The sequence below is a fragment of the Eleutherodactylus coqui genome, chromosome 11 (genome assembly GCF_035609145.1).
Source record: "Eleutherodactylus coqui strain aEleCoq1 chromosome 11, aEleCoq1.hap1, whole genome shotgun sequence".
Taxonomy (NCBI): Eukaryota; Metazoa; Chordata; class Amphibia; order Anura; family Eleutherodactylidae; genus Eleutherodactylus; species Eleutherodactylus coqui.
The window spans coordinates 120,529,496-120,550,265 of NC_089847.1; the positions used below are offsets into that span (position 1 = coordinate 120,529,496).

Sequence of the window (20,770 nt, forward strand, 5' to 3'; positions counted from 1 at the left end):
CACAGTCCACTAAACGTGAGCTGGACCAACACTGGACAATAGCAGCAAAGCTTTCTGCCGGGACAATAGGACCCTAAATATTACACGGCTTCTGCCTCGGAGCCCGTATAGTCAGCGCTCATTATACTCCGCTGCTCCAGGGAGGCTGCAAATTAACACTTTACTGCACCCCACAATAGGAACGGCCTTAAAGAGCAGCTGAAGGGGGGATGCAGGATTGGCATTCTTCCAAAAACAGCGCCTCACCTGTCCGTGGGTTGTGTGTGGTATTACAGCCCAGCTCCATTTAAGTGAATGCGAATAGCACATACAACCTGTGGCCAGGAGTGGCGCTGTTTATGGACGAAAGCAGCCATGTTTTCCTCATCCTGGACGTGGTTTGCCACAGGCTAGTAAAAAAAACTAGTCCGACCAGTAATTAAGTCCAAAGGGTGGTATTTAAATTTTAATTCCAATCAATAAATAAATATGGCCACAAGTAGTTGACTCACTGAGGTCTAGTCCGGCCATCACAGCTGATGTATGCACAGACCATGCTTCCCTCGATCCTGATCACTCAGATAACACACTGCAATACTTCTGCACTGCAGTGTATTACTGCTTATCATAGTGATCACAGTCATGGCAGACCTGCACAGAATTGTCTGGTTGTCATGGCAACTAAAGATGAGCGAACGTACTCGTTTCGAGCAATTACTCGATCAAGCACCGCGATCTTCAAGTACTTCAGTACTCGGGTGCAAAGATTCGGGGGGTGCCGGGGGCGGAGGGAGGCGTGACGGAGCGGGGGGTAGCAGCGGGGAACAGGGGGGAGCCCTCTCTCTCTCCTTCTCCCCCCCCCCCACTCCCTGCTGCAACCCCCCACTCACCCACAGGGCCCCTCGAATCTTTTCGCCCGAGTACGGAAGTACTCGAAAATCGCGGTACTCGGGCGAAAAAGGGGCCAATGGAGGAGGGCCACTGACGTGAAGCCCCCTCTCTCTGTGAACCTCGTACATGCCATGATCAGCATAGATTGCGGCACATAAGGGGTTTACAGTGGGGATCGCCATCCTCACTGATTCCCATTGTTGCATTGTAAGGTCGGCTGTCAGTCACAGCAGGCTCGAGCTGCGGATGGCGGGGGTTCACAGAGACCAAGCTTCCTGCCCCGGGGTTTACGTTTCTGTGCAGATGTCAGGGGAGGAAGCAAGATCTATGCGAACAGCAGCCGTGGCGGCCGGACCTGACCGGCTTCAGTGAGTAAGCTACATGTGGCCAAAGTTGTAGCTCAGGGGTGAGGAAGGCACATTGTTACCATTGGGACCACTGAGGGGGCGCACTATTAATGCTGGGGCTACTAAGGGGCATATTATTACCATTGAGGCCACTAAAGGGGGAAATATTACTAAGGTGGTACACGAGTACTATTGGGGACACGAAGGGGTGCACTATTACCACTGGGGCCACTAAGGGGGTGCACGATTACTATTGGGGACACGAAGGGGTGCACTATTACCACTGGGGCCACTAAGGGGGTGCACGATTACTATTGGGGACACGAAGGGGTGCACTATTACCACTGGGGCCACTACGGGGGTGCACGATTACTATTGGGGACACGAAGGGGTGCACTATTACCACTGGGGCCACTAAGGGGGTGCACTATTACTACTGGGGCCACTAAGGTGGTGCACGAGTACTATTGGGGACACAAAGGGGTGCACTATTACCACTGGGGCCACTAGGGTGGTGCACGACTACTATTGGGGACACGAAGGGGTGCACTATTACCACTGGGGCCACTATGGGGGTGCACTATTACCACTGGGGCCACTAAGGGGGTGCACGATTACTATTGGGGACATGAAGGGGTGCACTATTACCACTGGGGCCACTAAGGTGGTGCATGATTACTATTGGGGACACGAAGGGGTGCACTATTACCACTGGGGCCACTAAGGTGGTGCATGATTAGTATTGGGGACATGAAGGGGTGCACTATTACCACTGGGGCCACTAAGGTGGTGCACGAGTACTATTGGGGACACGAAAGGGTGCACTATTACCACTGGGGCCACTAAGGGGGTGCACGAGTACTATTGGGGACACGAAAGGGTGCACTATTACCACTGGGGCCACTAAGGGGGTGCACGATTACTATTGGGGACACGAAGGGGTGCACTATTACCACTGGGGCCACTAAGGTGGTGCACGATTACCACTGGGTCCACGAAGGGGTGCACTATTACCACTGGGGCCACTACGGGGGTGCACTATTACCACTGGGGCCACTAAGGGGGTGCACGATTACTATTGGGGACATGAAGGGGTGCACTATTACCACTGGGGCCACTAAGGTGGTGCACGATTACTATTGGGGACACGAAGGGGTGCACCATTACCACTGGGGCCACGATGAGGGAGCGCTTTTACTATAGAGGCCCCAGGCATAATGAAAATGTAATCATGATAAGCCACGCCCCTAACCACACCCCCAGGCCATGGCCTATTTTACATTGATCAGTATTTCTTGGTGGCAACCCTCCTTTACACTCAAAACCCATAATCCTAAACTCATTGACATTTCCCATTGATTGTAATGCTAAAAAAAAAAAGTTTTTAATCCACTTTTTTTTTGTTTTGCCAAACATAAAAGTCTAGTAAGCCGCACTTTCTGCCCCTCCCCGATCCCAAAAAATGAATGGAAACATTTGCGTGGTGAAATGTAATAAAACATATGCGCTGTTTGCCTACATGTAACCCACTATAAGCCTTTTTTTTATGGCGGGGGATGTGTGTATATCATGGATGATCACACGATATGGGACAAACCATAATTTGTGGCAACTACAAGAAGCTTCCTGTCCACAGGGGCCGATACTCCTGCAGGACGATTTCATCACCGAGTGGGATCTACACCACTGATGTGGCTCAGGAGTCCAACGCCTACCAGATGGGGGTCTCTAATAAAGGGGCCTTTCCCTGTCCACTTGCTGGGCAGCTTCCGCCTGCAGTTCTGTGGCTCGGGGCTTCACTTTCACCCGCTGCACAGTTTTGTATGACTGCGAGGGAAGCGATAGTTTGTGTCCGGACTCAATGTATCAGCTGATGCAGGAACGCCATGGCTGACATCTTGGTCTTCTGCCTGAATAGCGTGTTTACATAGGGCCATGGCAGTTGTTATAGAGCTGGAGTCTACTGCATGAGAGGCAGAAATCTCCGTCTTCTCACTATTGTTATTACGTCTTTTGTAGTATTTGCACTTTCACATAGATTTTACTGACGGAAAAGAAAAACAACCATTTAACCTCGTCGCCCCGATTGTGCCGGCCTTCTAATGGCACGGATCAGTCGTAGAGGAGGAACCGCTGCAATCCTGGCCAAAGGTGGAATTTAATATCTATTTAGTGTCCACAACCTGGGCTTTATGGCCAGAGGGGCCAGAGAGAAGCTGGTCCTCAGTGAAAGACACATAAAAGCCCCCCGACGGACCCTCAGACCGCGAGAAACAAGATTCTCTGGTCTGAGGAACCCAGGATGGAACTTTTTGGCCTCCATTCTAAGCGTTATGTCTGGTTGGAGAAAACCAGGCACCGCTGATCCCTACAGTGACATACGGAGGTGGTAGCATCATGCTGCAGGAGGGGAAACCGGTCAGGGGGGGATGGAAAGCTGAATGGAGCAAAGTACAGAGATCTTAGTAAAAACCTGATCCGGAGCACAAGGGACCTCAGACCGGGCAGAATTTTTAAAAAATTTGCACAAGGCCACAACATAACATGCAAAAAAGTGCGAGGGTCTGAAGCCTCCAATCATCGGAGTTCCATTCTGCATAGTGTAATATACATATACAGAACAGCCTCCGACATCGGCGCTCTCATCGGCATAGCGTTAAAAACGTGTCGGACCTCGCCCCAACATTGAAGCCATGCAGGGAAATCTCAGTGTTGGACATGGACCGACACTGGATGGGAAAGGGTTAAAAAACCCCTTCTGACAAGTCTTTGTGACACGATCAGTGGGGATCCAGAGGTTGAGACCCCCACCGATCACTACAGTAAGTGGGCAGAAGTGCTGAGCTGAGCGCTGTGCCTGTGCAGCCATCATTGCAAGCGGTGTACGGACTGCACAGACTTCCTATAGAGGCCGGACATTGCTGCGAGCGGTGATGGACACAGCCGTAAGAGCTCAGCTGGGCGCTCCGGCCCGGTCCTTGTAGTGATGGGTGGAGGTTCAGCACTGATTGAATATTCTGACACCTTACTATGAATGTCAAAGTTTTTAAAAAGTTTGGTTATACTTTAGTCTCACGTTCCCTTCAGTAGAATCACGGGCGGTCCAGGCGGAACAATAAGCCGGATTCACGCGGCCGCAAGAGTGTTACACCCAATCAACTTGAGCGCAACTTGCATGGGACTGCAGAGATGCAGATCCATGTGCTATCAGGTCTCCACGGACCCTGCCCATTGCATGTACTATCCTCATCCGTGAAAATCCGTGTTTTTACGGATTGTCATTGACTGTAAAGGCATGTACAAACCCCACTAGAGGGGCACATGGAGTCTGAGGACCGTGGATGTCGGCGAGAATAATAGTGGTAATAACGAGGTCCTAGATAAAAATACAATGCGGTGGAGTCGTTTATCTACCTGCCCGGGAAGAAGACGGAGATACAGAATATTTTTTCACAATATCATTTTGATCCTGTAGGTGGCGCACGTGGTGCAAAGAAATACGTGGCTATGGTCATCGGCAATCATACAGTGACATCTCCTGGCTGCACTCCGGTACTGCAGGAAAGTTTTGCAGAAGCGCAAATGAAGACGAAATCTTGTTGCTGAACCCTCTGTAATGTGCACACGTATGTCACAGCTGCCAATCACACACAGATCGGATGGGGTGACCACACCGGACGTTTATGACTTACGGACATAAAATATATAGTATAGAAGGGAAGGAGACATTGCGCTTCCATGAACACGACAAGCAGAATGAAGTCCTCCATTCTTTACCCTGCTGGCTGCTCCCTCATCTCAGGGAGATATCATTAGGGCTTATTGTTATTCCTTGGTCACAACAGCTGAAAATAAAGCTCGGACTTTTGGCCTAAATGTACGCCTCCTTCTACGGCCCCGTCTCTAACACAGGCAGATGATTGGCCACCGATCGACGATAGGCTTAGTTTTTTCGCACACGTTGGCTCCATACTTACATGCTGCGGCAGCGATTCTGGTGATCGTCCGTATGAGCCGGTTTCCATCACTGCGCACCGATTACACAAGGGGACGCGCCGCAGAGGAAGGAACATTTTCGTGCTGCCATTAAAGTTATCGTTTATATGCTTTAGCATCAGATTGCACCGGGCAAGGACTGGGAGGGTCTGAAAATGTGACCGTGTGTCCGGCTTATCGGCCCGCGCTGAAAGCCCTTAAAAAGAGGCAATTTTTATTGATGACCTAGCCTCGGGATAGGTCGCCAATAATTATTTGGCTGAGGTCCACGGCTTGGGACCTGGACTGATCAGCTGTTACAGCACCAGCGGTCACCGGTAAAAGACGGTATGTAGACAAAGCAGACGGCCCTGACCGCCGTGTTGTGACTGGCGCTGGTAACTGCCGGCACAGCTCCCTCCCCAAAAAATGGATAAGAGCAACACCTACAATTACCAGCGCCGCCAATGCACAGGGGTCGGAGCAATCTGCTGTCACTATGTACACTTGATGACAGCGGGTGCCGGAACAGTTGATTGGTCAGGGTCCAGAGCGGTGGACCTCAGCCGATCAAATATGGAAGACCTATTCTAAGAATAGGTCATCAATAAAAGTTTCCTGGAAAACCCCTTTAAGGGCGCCTTCACACGCAGACGAATTGCTGGATGCTGTGGCGGATTTTAGTGTGGATCTGCAGCACATTCCACCATTTCAACTGAATTCAAATTGAAGGGGTGAAATCGGCTGCGGATCCGCACAAAAATTTGCAGGGAATCTGCTAGGTGTGAACGCACCCATATATCGTGTCAGCAGGATGATCAGACTGCCACAGCACAATCACCAACAGAGTATGACTGGTGGGTCACTAACGTTTACCCTTAAAGGTTTACCAAATAATGTTTCTTCTTCTCTGGATATATCTGACGGGGAAGCGATCAAGTAGATCTCTCACTTAATTGGGGGGGGGGGGGGGATGTTGATCAGCTTCACGATGTGCGCTAACAGAATATTCACCTGTGCATGTGCAGACTTCTCCCCTCTCCCAAAAGTCATTAGGATCAGCACTGAATGCAAGTAAACCATCATAACAGCAAGGATCAAATCATTTATTTAATATGTGGTTAAAAGCAAACAAAGTAAAAAAAAAATAAAAAAAAAATTATAAAACCCTTGGTAGATTCCACTCGTTTTGCATGGATGCAGCCGCTGAGGAACTGCAGCGACACACGAGGAAGAGAATTCCAGCCAGAACTTTTAGTTAAAGTTGTAGTAAAGTTATCTTTTGCCATTAACCAGATATCAGGTGCTGCCCCTTCAGGTGGGTCGCTGTGAACTGGGAGGTCTTCTGTCTTCTACGGGATCCCTGTTGCCACTTGGGAAGGCACGGCAAGCTCAGGATGTGACAAGGACCTTAGAAGGAGGAAGAGGCGGTTCTCCTTATCAGCAGAGGTAAGGGAGACTCAAGACTTATCACTTCTGTGCTTTCACACAGGGGCAACAGTCATTCAGTGAATGGAGGTAGAGCGCACTGGTGGTCTCTTGTCACCCGCCTCCATTCACCGTAAATAGGCAGTCATTCAAAGATGACCGACTGGCTGTTTACACTGAGGAGGAAGTGGCTCACTAGTCGGTTTGTTTCAGTGAGCCAAGATGAAGCGACGAGAGGCTACTGAGCGATTTCTCACTCAATACCCTGCTGGTTCCTGTGTTAACACAGGGCGACTAGTGGTGGAAATCGCTTTTTTGAGCAATTTCCATGGCCAGTAGTTGACCCGTGTAAAGCCACTTTGCAAGGACCAATAGTTGCCAGATTAATTGTTCAAAAGAGTGAATATAGACAACGGTCGTCCCAAGTCAATACGGGAACGGACAACGAAATTGAGCAAATTGTGCACCTCAAAACCAAACGCCTTTCGGCCCGTATAGCTGCCTGTTTACTCTGAATGGAGGCGGGCATCTAGAAGAAGTCTCCAGTGCGCTCGGCCTCCACTCACAGAGCAGTTGTAATCGTTAGGACAGCCGTCTGACATTCGTTCCTTGTAAAGCCACCCCAAGTGAAACTGAGGAGGTGAGTCACCTGTGTCAGAAGAGAAGGCCTCAGGCCACAGCAAATACAAGGACATTTCCAGTCTTCGGTCTAACCTACATCAGCCGTATCTTTCCTACTCCAAATCCAAACTCGGCCACAGCACAGTGCCCGGCTGGCGCCCGTCTACGCACAGCAAGAGGTTTCTTCGTCTTTTCTTCATTGCTGAGATTAGAATGAGAGTCCTGAGTTGTCATAGTTCATTCTGAAGTCGGGCTGAATGTTCAGCATAGAGCACAGCTGGAGTTAAGAAAAAGTTTAAAAGAAAAGTTGGAGATGATGACAATATTTGTAGATACGGTCAAAATGGAAATGTCTCAAGAGCCCTAAAATAACCCAAAAAATTAACAATCACATGCTGAACTACCTTATACTTGCAAGCGCTTACTGTAACTTGTGTCAGTGTACCCTGCTATACCTTTGTTTATGCAGGAGGATGGCAAGTAAGGGGGGGCAATGGGGCACATCAGCCACCGTGGGACATTAGAAGAGAGAACATGCGTTGCAGCTGAGATCATGTGACACGTTCGCCATGCTCCTGCGTAAAAATGGGGAGGGACTGTACAGAAAGTTATCAAAAGTAAATGGACCCCTGAGCAAGAATCAGAAGTAATATTCATTTCCATATGTTAGTACTTAGTGGGGCTCCTTTGGCCCTAATGACATTGGATACTCTCCGTGGCACACAGTGGATTTGTTGTAGATTCTTACGTGGATCCGCAATGGTCTTCATCTCTCCAACTGCAAACAAACGGTGCGGATTTCTCCACTGTAGAGAATCAGCTATGTGGACATACCCCAAGGCAAACGCTGTGGTTAGATTTTAAGACTATTTTAGCCCCCAGAGAACCCCTTTAAAGAGGGTCTGTAATGGGATAAAATCAGCGGGGCTGACTGCATGCACTGAACATAAAGTGATGGCGTATCCTGGGAATAACCTTATAAAATGTAGTAACCCTCTGGAACGAGATGCAGCCCAAATTAGAGGAATGCTCACAGCATGGTTCTATCCACAACCTAATAATTATTCATGATTTGCAGTCATTAATGAGTTGGATAAATAATTATCAGAACAGTTAGCTCCCCCTAGTGGTGGATGCAAGTATCCACAATTTTATAATTTAACTTTATGTCTATGCAAGAGATATGAAGCTCCACCATAAAAAGAGAGAGTCCACTTGTAAATCATTGATAGTTATAGTAGATCAGTTTGCGTCTGTTCCCCGGGACACCTCTGATCAGTCACTGGCTGGGTCGGTGCGCTCATGCACCGAGCTGATGTACGTAGAAAGTAGATGGCTTTGATCCGACTCTAGTGGCCCAACTTATTATTACACGCTAAGCTTCCACTGAAGTGAATTGGAACTTTGCCTGTAATACTAAGTCAGACCCCTGTAGTGGGAACAGCTGTCTGTTGCCTCCGCACATCAGCTCTATGCATGACTGCACCGACCCAGAGAGCAGCTGGTCAGTGAAGATCCAAAGTGGCTGACCTCTGTCTACTATTGATAGGCTATCCCCATTAAATTAATTGGATGTATAATCTGTATACAATTAGCTCTCACTAGTAGTGGATTCAGATATCCAGAAATTTACGCAGGGGATTTGGAGTTCTGTACCGGAAGAAAAGAACTCTGACCATTATAAAGAAATGTAAAGAAAGTAATCAACGTAGAGCTTTGTGCCTGCAGCACAGAAATGTTATAAAAGCTAGTAAAGAAAAAGTAAGTGACCCCAGACTGACGTCAGGGTCTCTGTCACTATTTGATGCTGCTCTCAGATAAGGTAGCATAAACCTGGTGATAGATCCCTTTAAAGGGGTTGTACCAAAATTGCAAGCTATTCCATATCTGATCTCTAGACTAAGACCCCCATGTCCAACTCTGACTGTCACTGAAGGGGGCGCTTCTCCCCACAGGAATGTGACTGGAGTGCCGGCTGAGCATGCAAGGTCAGTGCTCCATTAATGTTGATGGGCTGACGGAAATACACTTGGGTATCTCAGCAATCCTGGTGATGGTGACTGGAGCGCTAGTACGACCAGCGCTTCATACTGTCTCCTCCTCAATGCGGGGGACGCAGTAATCCTGCAGTGAAGAGGATGGGGGACACAGAATCCCTGTTCTCGAGATCGGCGGATCACGGATCCGGTGGATAGGGGGTAACTTGCAATTTTCGTACAACCCCTTTAAGAATAAAACGTTAAATAGAGGAGGCTGCTGGACTCCGGACTAACCTGCTTCACTTTGCCCCGGATCCTAGACAGCTCATCCTGAAGTTTGTCATTAGTCGGGTCGTCTGTGGGAAAACTCTGAATCATCTTTATCAGGGAGTCCAGGGTCTTTATCTTTTTGCTGAAAGAAATCATAAAAATGTAATGAGAACCGACCCACTAAGTAGTATTCCGGTACTCAGAGATGGCATTATATACAGTACAGGCTTGTTAGAGTAAGACACATGTCCATCCAGTTCAGCCTATGAACCCCGATGTTGATCCAGAGGAAGGCAAGAACCCCAATCAGGTAGAAGTCAATTTTCCCCATTTAAGGTAAAAAAAATCATTTCGGACTTCAATCACATATTCCAGATTACTAGAGCCCATTCCTGCCAGCATTAGGGATTTCTGCCACTCTGTTCCATATTCAGAGAATATTCAGAGAACCCTTTCCAATCCACTGTCTGACATCTGAAGACATTGTGATTGAAGGCTGTACAGCTCCGATGTCAGAAGACGTCCGGCAGGGTATTCTTACTGTAGATTACTGGCTGCTCTGTTGTCAGGGGCCTCTCCAGCATGTCCCACGCTGCAGTACTGGCTCTAGCCAGCAGATGGCACCATTGTATAATGGCAGAAAGAGAAAGCCCCCTAGGAAACTGAATCCAAAATTGGACTGCAAAGGGTTAAAGGGTTTCAAAAACACAGAAAGCTTTCCGTTTGCTTCTGTTCTATTTGGTTTCCATTTTTTTAACTGAACAGATGGCGCCGCAGATTGCGCTATTTGTTCAGCTAAAAAAAAACGGAAATCAAACAGAACAGAAGCAAACTGAACATTTCCATTTGCTTCGCGTTTTTTTGGGGAAAAACCATTAAATCAATGGGTAAAAAGTATAGATGAGCAAGTATACTCACTAAAGGTATCGCTCGAGCGAGCATTGCCTTTAGTGAGTATCTCCCCCGCTCGGGACTGCAGGTTCGGGTGCCAGCAGCAAGCACGGAGCTGTGGGAACGGAGGGGAGATCTCTCTCTCTCCCTCTCCCCCCCCCCGCTCCCTCCTGATGACAGCCGCTACTTACCGCTCCCCCGCGCCGGCACCCGAACCTGCAGTCTCGAGCGGGGGAGATACTCGCTAAAGGCAATGCTCGCTCGAGCAATTGCCTTTAGCGAGTATACTCACTCATCTCTAGTTAAAAGCCCTAACAAAACCCTAATACTAGTGTGAACGGGCCCTTAGTCAGTCGTATCCTATCCACAGGTAGGGTATAACTGTCTGACCATGGGGGTCTAACTGCTGCAACCCCTCTGATCAGGTCAAGGGTTGTCCCATGCCCCCCTATGTGAAGGGAATGACAGTCAAGCCTGCGCACTGACGCTCCATTTTTCTCTATAAGACTTCCAGAGAATGCAGAGTTCATTTGCTCAATTGTTTCCGGCAATCCCATATAGATGAAAGAATTGGCAGTGAGCGTGCTTGACTGTGGCTCCACTCACAGGGGGGGACATAAGACACCCCTTCACCTGATCGGATGGGGCCGCAGCTGTCAGACCCCACTAATGAGACGGTTATACCCTATCCTGTGAACAGGTGATAACTTTTAAGGCCCACTTAGACACAACGGTTATCGCTCAAAAATCCTCTTTTGAGCGATACTCGTTGGGTGTAAATGTGCCCATCTTTCAGTTTTCTGCTGAACGATGAATTTCAGTTCTGCTTGAAAACCATCATTCCGCAGAATAGCTGATAAGCAGGACCGCATGCTGTGTTCTGCCTGCGGAGAGCTGATAACATTGTATCAGCTGTTCTCAGCTGTCAGCCCCGCCAGCAGAACAAAAGGAATGTAATCAGGGAACAGCAGGTGGTCTGTTCCCTGAATACAGCTCCTGGCGGCTCACACACTACTACCTGGTACTAATAGACATTAGTACCAAGCAGTAGTTTATGCAAAATGATCGCTCAAAAGCCATCTTTTGAGTGATCATCTTTGCAGTGTAAACGCACCTTTAGTCTTGGGAAATCTTTTTTTGAAAGAATCATGTAAGATTAGATTTAAAGGTTCGGCCCCATTCACACTCAGCATCACTGAGGAGGCTCCGGTCAGTCTTCCATCATCACTCTTGCTGCTCTGGTCTTTCACGGGTTCCTAACCAGCTGTTTTGTTCACTTTATATATATAAATTAACAGAAAGCGGTGCGCACCTCTGCTTCTCGTCTGTAGTGGGCGACAGGAGGAGTCTCCACGTGGAAGCAAATCCCAGGTAACAACCCAGCTGGAAAATAGGAAAACACGAAATCAGACAAAACTCGTCATATTAACATTATCTCATTACAATTAGTGCCGCCCGTCTTGATTGGCCGGGCAATAAAATCATCTCAATTTTTTGCAGAATTGAATTGGGTAAGCCCGACCCCATTTTTGGTAAAAATCACAGAACAATCCCATAATGTCTGCCGCAGGGGTCAGCGCGCAGCCAATCAGCAGCCAGGGTGCCTAACTGATGTTACCAAATGTGTCCGCCATCTTGCATATGGACAGCAGTCATGGAGTATCAGATGCTGCATATACAGTTAGCAGGAGGAGGTCAGTCAATCTCACAACTGTCTGGCAGGTCCACCATTACTTAACACCATAGGGAGGGTGACTTTGGGCAAAAAAGGAGGGCATCTTCAACATATTTCTCCACCCATGGGAGAAGAATAGAGGAGGGGGATAATATAGGTTCAGAGGCAGGAGAAAAGTTTACTCAACGTTCCTTCCATCCATCACTCACCCCAGCTATTCTACGTGTATGATGGGACCAGACGGAATACACTCTTAAGCCTGACCCATTCCCCCTTAGGCACTATAAGGCATGAGTGCTTTTATATTGCAATGCTTGCAGAAGGACCGTTGCCTTGCCCACATTAAAACATCGGATCATTACTGGGTGGCCACTCTCCTCGCTACAAGGCCAAATGACAAATCTCATTCAAGCTGTTGAGGAGCTTGAGCAGAGAATGTCACTATAGCTACAGGGATGCATTTGCAATGGATTGCAGTTCTGCAGCTGATGACAAATGAGCAGGAATCCGCCGCAGCAGCAGCACTACCGTCGGTGGTAAGGGAAGTCTAACAGAGGTGTGGCACAGTTATTTCGGCCCACCATAGCCTGTAGCAAAAGCACAGGTTAGGACTGACAGTCACAGACAGCACTTATCCATGATGGTCCAAGAGTATGTCAGCTTCCGTCTGGATGTGTTCAGACATGGTGTGTTGGCCCCTTTGACTTCCGGTTGTCCAATAATCAGATCTTGCACAACATGCCTGCTCCACTGCCAGTGCGCTATCAGAAAGGGTGTTCAGCTGGGGGTGTGATAACTGACAGACACATCAGCCTGTCCACAGACAATGCAGATCGCCTGATGTTTATAAAAATGAACCACGTGTGGGTTTCACCTGCCTTCTGCACCCCCTATGGCAGATTTCACTGATTGGTTAGTATGCTGCTGGCAATGGTTTCTCACATATGACTGAGCACAGATTTATATTGAAGACTGCACTGTGTCCTCAAGGTGCTGCTGCTCTCCTTCTCCTGCTTCGGTCACGTTTCCTCCTTCTCCCAAAGTGAAAATTTCCAAAAGCACAAGAAACAGCAGTAGCTCTGCAGCTTTTCCTTGGAGAAGGCCCGTGCTTGGCTGTTCTGTTCACCTGGTACAATTTCTTCTTTACAAACTTTATGACATTGTTTTAAAAACAAGCAGCACATCTCCTGTCTTGCATAACAAAATGTTTGGTAGCTCTACAGCTGCTCCTTGGAGAAGGCCCGTGCTTGAGTGTTGTCTTCACCTGGCAGAATGTATGATGCTACTTTTAAAACAAGCATCTCACCTGCTGTCTTCCTCGGTACAATTTTTGATCTCGCAAACCCTATGTGGGCCTTCTTTGGTTTTCAGTGGTGCCCCTGTGCCACGATTGACCCCTACACCACTGTACACTATTTTGACCAATTTTTTGGAGGAGCACAGTGTTCCCAAGATGTATTCCCATACAATTTGGGTGGGACTTTGGCTGCACTGGCTGGATACCTTCTGGAAGACAAATTGGTGAACCCGATTTTTACTCCCATTAACTTTAATGAGAGTCGGAATTGTCTGTCCCAATTCGTGATGATTTTCGTAAAATCAGTCCAATACCGACACAAACCAATTATTCCGCTCATCACTAATTACAGTGGATCCTATCGGGGATCTATATGAGACAGGGAATGATCAGTCATCTCTTAAAGTTGCTGTGTTGGAAGCAGTAAAAATGGGCAAGTGTAAGAATCTAAGCGACTATAAGCAGGGCCAAAATAGCAATGACTAGACAACTGGTCAGAGCATCTCCAGAATGGCTGGTCTTGTGGGGTGTTCCTGGTATGTAGAGGTTGGTAGCTAGGAAGGATAACCTGTGGACCAGCAATAGGGTCATCGGGCCAGTGCTCACTGATGCACATGGTGAGTGAAGGCTACCCGTCTGGGTATCTCACAAAACAGCTACTGTAGTGCAGATTACTGAACAAGTCCCTGCCGGCTATGATAGAAAGGTGTCAGATCATATGGGACATGGTAGCTCACTGTGGGTGGAGGTGTGCAGCCACAGACCGGTCAGAGTGCCCAAGCTGACCCCTGGCTACCATTAAAAGAGCCTACAATGGGCACAAGAGCCTCAGAACTGGAAATGGATCAATAGAAAAAAGATGGCTTAATCTGATGTCTTTTACATCTTGTGGACACTTACCTGGGGAAGAGATGGCACCGGGATCTACTACTGGAAGAAGACAAGCCGGTGAAGGTAGTGTGATGCTCTGGGCAATGTTCTACTGGGTACATGGGTCCTGGCATTATGTGGATGTAACACGTACCACCTAACTAACACTGTACAGACCAGAACCCCCTTCATGGCACCAGGACTGCCTATTGGCTATGCCCTCTATCAGTAGGATAGGGGTGTTGGCCCCACTACAAAAATGGATCAGGAAGGGATGAGGAACATGACAAAGAGATGAAGGTGATGACTTGTCCACCAAATGCCCAGATCTCAATCCGATCATCTGTGGGGGGTGCTGGGAAACAAGTCCGAACCATGGAGTCCGCACCGAGCAACTTACAGGATCAGCTGCTAACGTCTTGTGCCAAATCCCACAGGAGACCTCGAGAAGTCTTGTGGAGTCCGGGCCTCGATGGATCAGAGCTGTTTTGGAGGCATAAGGCGCCTGGCATCGGCATGAAACCGCGCGCTGACGAGCGTGATATCAGGCAGAGTTTGTGCTCACCCGTGTGTAGGCAGCCTACAGAGGAGATCTACACAATATTTTTGTCTTTCTGAAGTTTCTTTAATGAGTTTTATATATTTTTCTATCAACGTCCAATAAACCAAAATGTTCCCTGTCCGTCAGGTCCCAGGAATGCCAGATTAAAGGAATGTTACACACTATAATTACACACCACATTTTTGTTTTTAAACTAAAAGATGCACTTTATAGCAAGAAAAAAAATCTTACTAAAAGTGTGTGTCTGTCTTCTTTTGGTCCGATGTCAGGAGGGTCTGGTATGCCAGACCCCTCTGACTGCTTCTATAAGGACCAGTTACAGCACTTTTGCTGTTATGGGCAGCTCAGCTATACTCCCGTACATAAAATAAAAAAAAAAATCTACAAACCGAAAATAAAAACAGATTACAGAGATGGAGAATGCTTCACTATGTGGTTTTCGTTGTGTTCCAGTGTCCTGCAATCACTAATAGGTCATTCTTACCTCTGATCCAGCTCTCGCCCCGTACAGGGCTCCATACTGTTTGCCTTCTGTCTCACCGACGTGATTTCCTTCTGCAAAGCCTTCTTCATATCCTTCCCCATGGTACCTGTAAGTGTCATATGACAAGGATAAGGTTAATGTGCAGCTGATGTATGAGGTTTCATCATACACTAATGGTCACTCGTGGGGTGGGATTTGTAGAGTCAGGGGTCAGCTGGTCAACACCTTTTGAGTTGGACTCCTGTAAGATTGAGGAAGGAAGCGTATAACATTACGGAAATAAGGGAGATGGAATAATACCTCCACAGCGCCACCTACTGGAAGGCAGCATTCCTTCAAGCCAAAGTTAGACTCTTTATACAAGCCTTGTAACAATGACTGGGAATTAAAAGCACAGTCAGAGCCCATGCACAGGCAGCTGTTTCAGGGTATTTGCCCTTCATCAGTAGGAGTGTGGCTTTGCTAGTGAGAGGCCTGGGATGGGGGGCAGAAACGCTATCTTTAGGTTTGTATAAGGCTTGTATATAGAGTCTAACTTCGGCTTGAAGGAATTCTGCTTTAGGTGGCACTGTGGAGGTAATATTCCATCTCCCTTATTTGCATATTACCCAGAGGAGCGTGCATGGTCTTTTGAGTCACCTCACTCACCGTCATGGTGCTCTCCCTAAGGAGAAAAGATAGCTTTTCTGACTCACATTACAGATGCAGATTCCTCCAGCCCCCATATACACATCAGGGCGGACACCCACTGGCGATATTTTCTATCTCGCGCTGTGAAAGCAAGTGAAAACTCTCGCAGCGCAAGAAAGACGCCGGAATGAGACCGGGATATCGCCAGTCTTTTCACTGGGGCCAGCGGCAGCAGCGCTAGCCCCATTGAGAAGATATGGAGAATACCGCTGACTTCTGCCACAGCTGTGGCAGGAGTGCAGCACGCTATGCCATTGCTTTCAATGGGATCGGCTCTGCTGCCGGTCCCATTGAAAGCAGTGGCTTTTGGCAAACCCTGCAGTACGATTTTCGGGGAAGAGCTTGAAATATAAGCCCTTCCATGAAAATCATCAATAAGTGGTTAAAAAAGTTGAAAAAAAAAGTACTCACCTCTCCGCCGCTCAGATGCGTCCTCCGGCTGGGTCCCCGGAACTGCTATCCAGCAATTTCAGCAGATGGCGATTTAAAAATCCCCACCTCCTGAAAGGGCTGTGCTGATTGGCTGAGCGCTCAGCCAATAACAGCTAGTGCTTAGCTATTGGCTGAGCGCTCAGCCAATTACAGATAGTGCTTAGCTATTCATGAATGAATAGCACTATCTGTTCTTACCATAGGATATCCTGAAAACATGACCTGTTGGTGGTTCCTGAGGACTGGAGTTGGGGACCCCTGGTCTACAGAAAACACAGCCTGGATGGACAGCTACTTCAGTAAAATTATTTTAATCCAGACTTCAGAGATGCTGGATTATCAGACGGACGCAGTAAACCTAAACCTCACTTGTTAGAGTAGAGACGTCCCAGAATAGCCGGTCGGCGCTGATCTAATTGGTTCTCGCTTTGGCTCCCACGTTCTATTGTATTTCCATGTCTGAGACCAGAGCCAAATAATCAGGAGTTTTGGATTATTGGATGCCTTTAAAGGGAACCGGTCATCACCTTTTTACATTACAGTCCATGATAACCTTTAACGACACCACTAATGCGATTTCCTTCTTGCCATTTGGTTTCCTGATACGTGACCGGCTCCTTTACAATCTGCTTTTGAGGTTTTCCTGTATTCTAATGAGCCATAACGAGTCAGCTATTCCCCTCAGCGCCGCGGGCCGGGCTCGAGACTGATTTATTTCCTTCATTGTAATCCTGCGCAGGCGCCATAGTTCCCCCCCCCCCCCGCGCACTTTAGCTCTCCCTTACAGCGGCGTACTGCGCATGTGCCTTGAGGATCGTTACTCCCACTGCGTGTGAGATCAGATGGCTGCGGGAGCAACGACCCTTAAGGTGCATGTGCAGTACGCCGCTGAGGTCTTAGTATGTAAAGTAGAGCTGAGGTGCGTGGCCAGGGTCTACTACGACGCCTGCGCGGGATTACAGCGAAGATGGGAAATCAGTACGCATGACGAACACGGACGTACCGCGGAAGGAAATGTCCGACTCTCGTCACTTCATTTCAACCAGGGAAGCCTTCATTCGCAGCGCTGTTAACGGTTTATCGTAGATTACATTGTAAAAACTTGATGACAGGTTCCCTTTAAGGGCAAAAAGACATAAGCGCATGCGCTAATACTCTCCCTGCTATGGGGTGTATCAACGCATGAACCAGGGCTTTAATCCTATCTGCTCCCGTGCGTAGCGTCAACACGGAGAATTCCAGGATCAGTCCCGTTAGGCGGCCATGCATAAGGATACAAGTGCCATACAATTTTTTTCTTATCTGTTGGAAACAAAAGACGAGATTTCTGTGGACTCTCAGAAAAACAGAGCAAACAAAACGTTTTTATCGTGCCGCAAGAGAGAAATCGCACGTCAACAATGGGGTCTGTTTCAGTGCGCCTCGCAACACGAGAAACTCCCTCGTAGCACGCTGAGGCTGGCGTCACACAGGCTATCGCCATTTTGCCACCAGAAAGTCGTGCGGATATCGCATCTTTGTGCCCCGCGATTTGTGGGCATCAACAATGCTCTTTTTTTTGGAGTAACCTTGCTTTGCATTGCTGCCGCCAGCGATAAAAAAAAAAACACAAAAAAAACCCAAAAAACAAAAAAAAACTGTTTTTATTGTGAAAGTCGTTAGGAGCTTCTAGCGTTAAAATCGCATCACAAAGTACGTTTTCTGCGTTGTGATGCGATAAAAAGGAGGATTCATAGAGATTCATGGGCGATAAAAAAAAAAACGCAGAAAGATGGCGCCCGCCGCGGTTTTTTGCTCTCACAAAATTGCAAATTGCAAATAAAAATGGCCGACGGGAAGGAAACGGTTGTGAATCATTGGTTTCGTAATGTGCCTTCTTACCGACTCTCGCAAGCACGCAAAAAAATTGCGTGATTTCCTCCCCTGTGTGAAACAACCCTAAGGGCTTCATCGCACGGGCGTATTTGCACGCGTAACACCCACAGAAGAGAATCCATTGGGGTCATTCTGTTTGCACAGGTTCCCATATTTGGCGCATGCGGGGAAAAAAAGCTAAGCACGCTCTGCTTTTGGTCGTATTTGGACCAAAGTTCCCCTACAGCGTTCTATGGGGGGGCGTGCAATACGCGAGGAGACGCACAATACGCTGCGCAATTCTGCAGGAAAAAGAACACCTCTGGAACTCATTAGGCTAATGATCAATTTACATAAAAGCGGCGCGTGTGACGACACGCTCACGCGGAGGGTTTGCTGCAATTGTATCCATGTACATCGCTGCGCAAATCTCTCTCCTGTCCCCATGAAGGACAGTCCAGGCTTACTGCACTTGCAGCAAACCCTCAGCTGTGAGAAGTTTGGGTTCTGAACAAGGTTTTAATGAAGGCATTAATGTATATATTAACTGACAGCAAGCAGAGATCCTGAAGTATCCCCAGGAGCCACTAACACGGTCAGACAGCTAGAGGACGCTCTTAGCTCCGGCCTCACCTTGGCTGACATTACTCGGGCACTCACCTCTCCTCGCACATCACAATCCCCTCGAACAGGTCATCCGCCGACTCCATGATAACGATTCAACAAACGGAACAAATATTACGAGTCCAAGTTGTGAGGGGACCGCAATCTGAGGCAGTGCAGGAAGTAGATACACGCACTTCCGGTACTCGGACTACTCGCTACGGATGTCACGTGACGGGATAAAAAGGGCGGGCTTATTTACAGCGTCCATAAGCGCCTGCTCACACGTGCGCATGCGCACACAGATAAATATGCAAAAATCACTACATTCACTATGTTTTGCTCATTTCCGCACGAAAGTCTAGGGCAGGGGGTGCAAATAAACAAAATGCAGCGCAATTCCGTGCAAAATAAACACATCTGCACCTCATTAGGCTAAATAGCCATTTAAAACCGTGCGATTTTATTGTCTGTGGGAAACCGCCCTTCCGGCTCTGGTGCAAAACGCGTACTGGTGCGCGTTTTGCATGCGTAATATGCAGTAATGGTGCCTCACAGCACACGAAGAACGCTCGCAAAAAAAAAAATGCAATATCTTTGCGCTTCATACGCACCGGCAAAAGCCCGTGTGAGAGCGCCAAAAAATGCGCTAATACGTGCCCAAGTCTGCTTCGTTCATAGCGCAGATAGCGTGCGCAATTGTATATACATTCGTGTGAGGCAGCCCCAACGCTCCTATAGATGAGCGTATGAGCAAATGCGAACACTTCAGCGTAACGTATTTCGCTATGAATGAGGTTAATTTGCGCACGTGTCAGCCATTGCAGTATACTTTTTTGCGGACGCAGAGCCTGTTCATAGGCGCGCCAAACACCTCCCCGCCCTGATGTAAAAGGCTGTTCGGCCTCACGCGGTCCGGACGTGTTCTATTGCCCGCCGTTTCCGCTGTATTTTGCATGCACCATTGCGTGCACATTTGCGCGGCGCCCTTAGACTTCTACAAGATGGAGGAGGTCCTATTTTTCTGTACGTGCAAAAAGTGAATGTGAATAAACGCCCGGGTCCTATTCCCTGCCTATTGCGCACGCAAATACGCCCGCGTGAATGAGCCAATATATTTTTTCTTTCAGGGCTTCTTCAGACAACGGCATTTGTCCGTGTAAAATATACGCGCGCCGTGCGCAGAGGGCAGGACCTATTGATCTCCGTGGGTTCATGTTCATTAACATTTTGGGAACGCGAAAAAAATCGGACCGGCTTTATCTCCCTGCGTATTGGGCAGCGAAGGCCTCCATAGAAGTCTACGGGAGGTGCGCCAATGTGCAAAACGCTACACAGTTCCGTAAAGCAGAGGACACATCCGGACCGTTTTGCGTGCGCACGTAAACCCGCCCTGCGTGCACAAAAACTACAGTACTATGCGCCAATACCTGTGCAAACCAACCTCGTTTACTGCCAAATACGGTACGCTGAAGCTTGCGCAATTTTGCATGAGGTTGCCTGGAGCCACCCTTAACACGTTTTTTATACTAAGGGGTCCTGCAGATGAATGTATTTGTGCGCGCAAAATTTGCCCATGCAATACACAGAACAATAGAACTCATTGATTTCAGTGGGGTTGTTCGTATGCCCGTATTTTGCGCGCACGTAAAACAAGTAAGACTCTATTTTCCTGCATTTTTATGGGAGGTGCGCAAATGTGCGCACAAAACGCAGGAACACGCGCCAAGCATTGTGGATTTCCGTGAAAAATCTAGAACACATTTGGACCTTATAAGGTTCAACAGCCCTTCAAATCGGGTGATGCGCTTTTAACATTAGAAAATCCCATTGACTTTCGCGTTAAAAAACGTGCGAGAAAAACGTAAGCCCTACAGTTGTTGTCCGGCACTTTACTATTGTCCTGAGGATAGGTTATCAAT

At 48.0% G+C, this 20,770-nt stretch overlaps 1 protein-coding gene across 1 annotated transcript; it reads right to left on the reverse strand.

Moving 5' to 3' along the window:
• Nucleotides 1-6,277: 6,277 nt before the first annotated feature.
• On the reverse strand, nt 6,278-19,036 carry LTO1 (LTO1 maturation factor of ABCE1). The gene is made up of 5 exons (XM_066583430.1): nt 18,906-19,036; nt 15,270-15,375; nt 11,694-11,764; nt 9,515-9,632; nt 6,278-7,518 (listed from the first exon to the last, which is right to left on the reverse strand). Exons 1-5 carry the CDS (start codon nt 18,953-18,955, stop codon nt 7,450-7,452), a joined length of 414 nt encoding a protein of 137 aa, XP_066439527.1. The 5' UTR covers nt 18,956-19,036; the 3' UTR covers nt 6,278-7,449.
• Between the last annotated feature and the right edge of the window lie 1,734 nt (nt 19,037-20,770).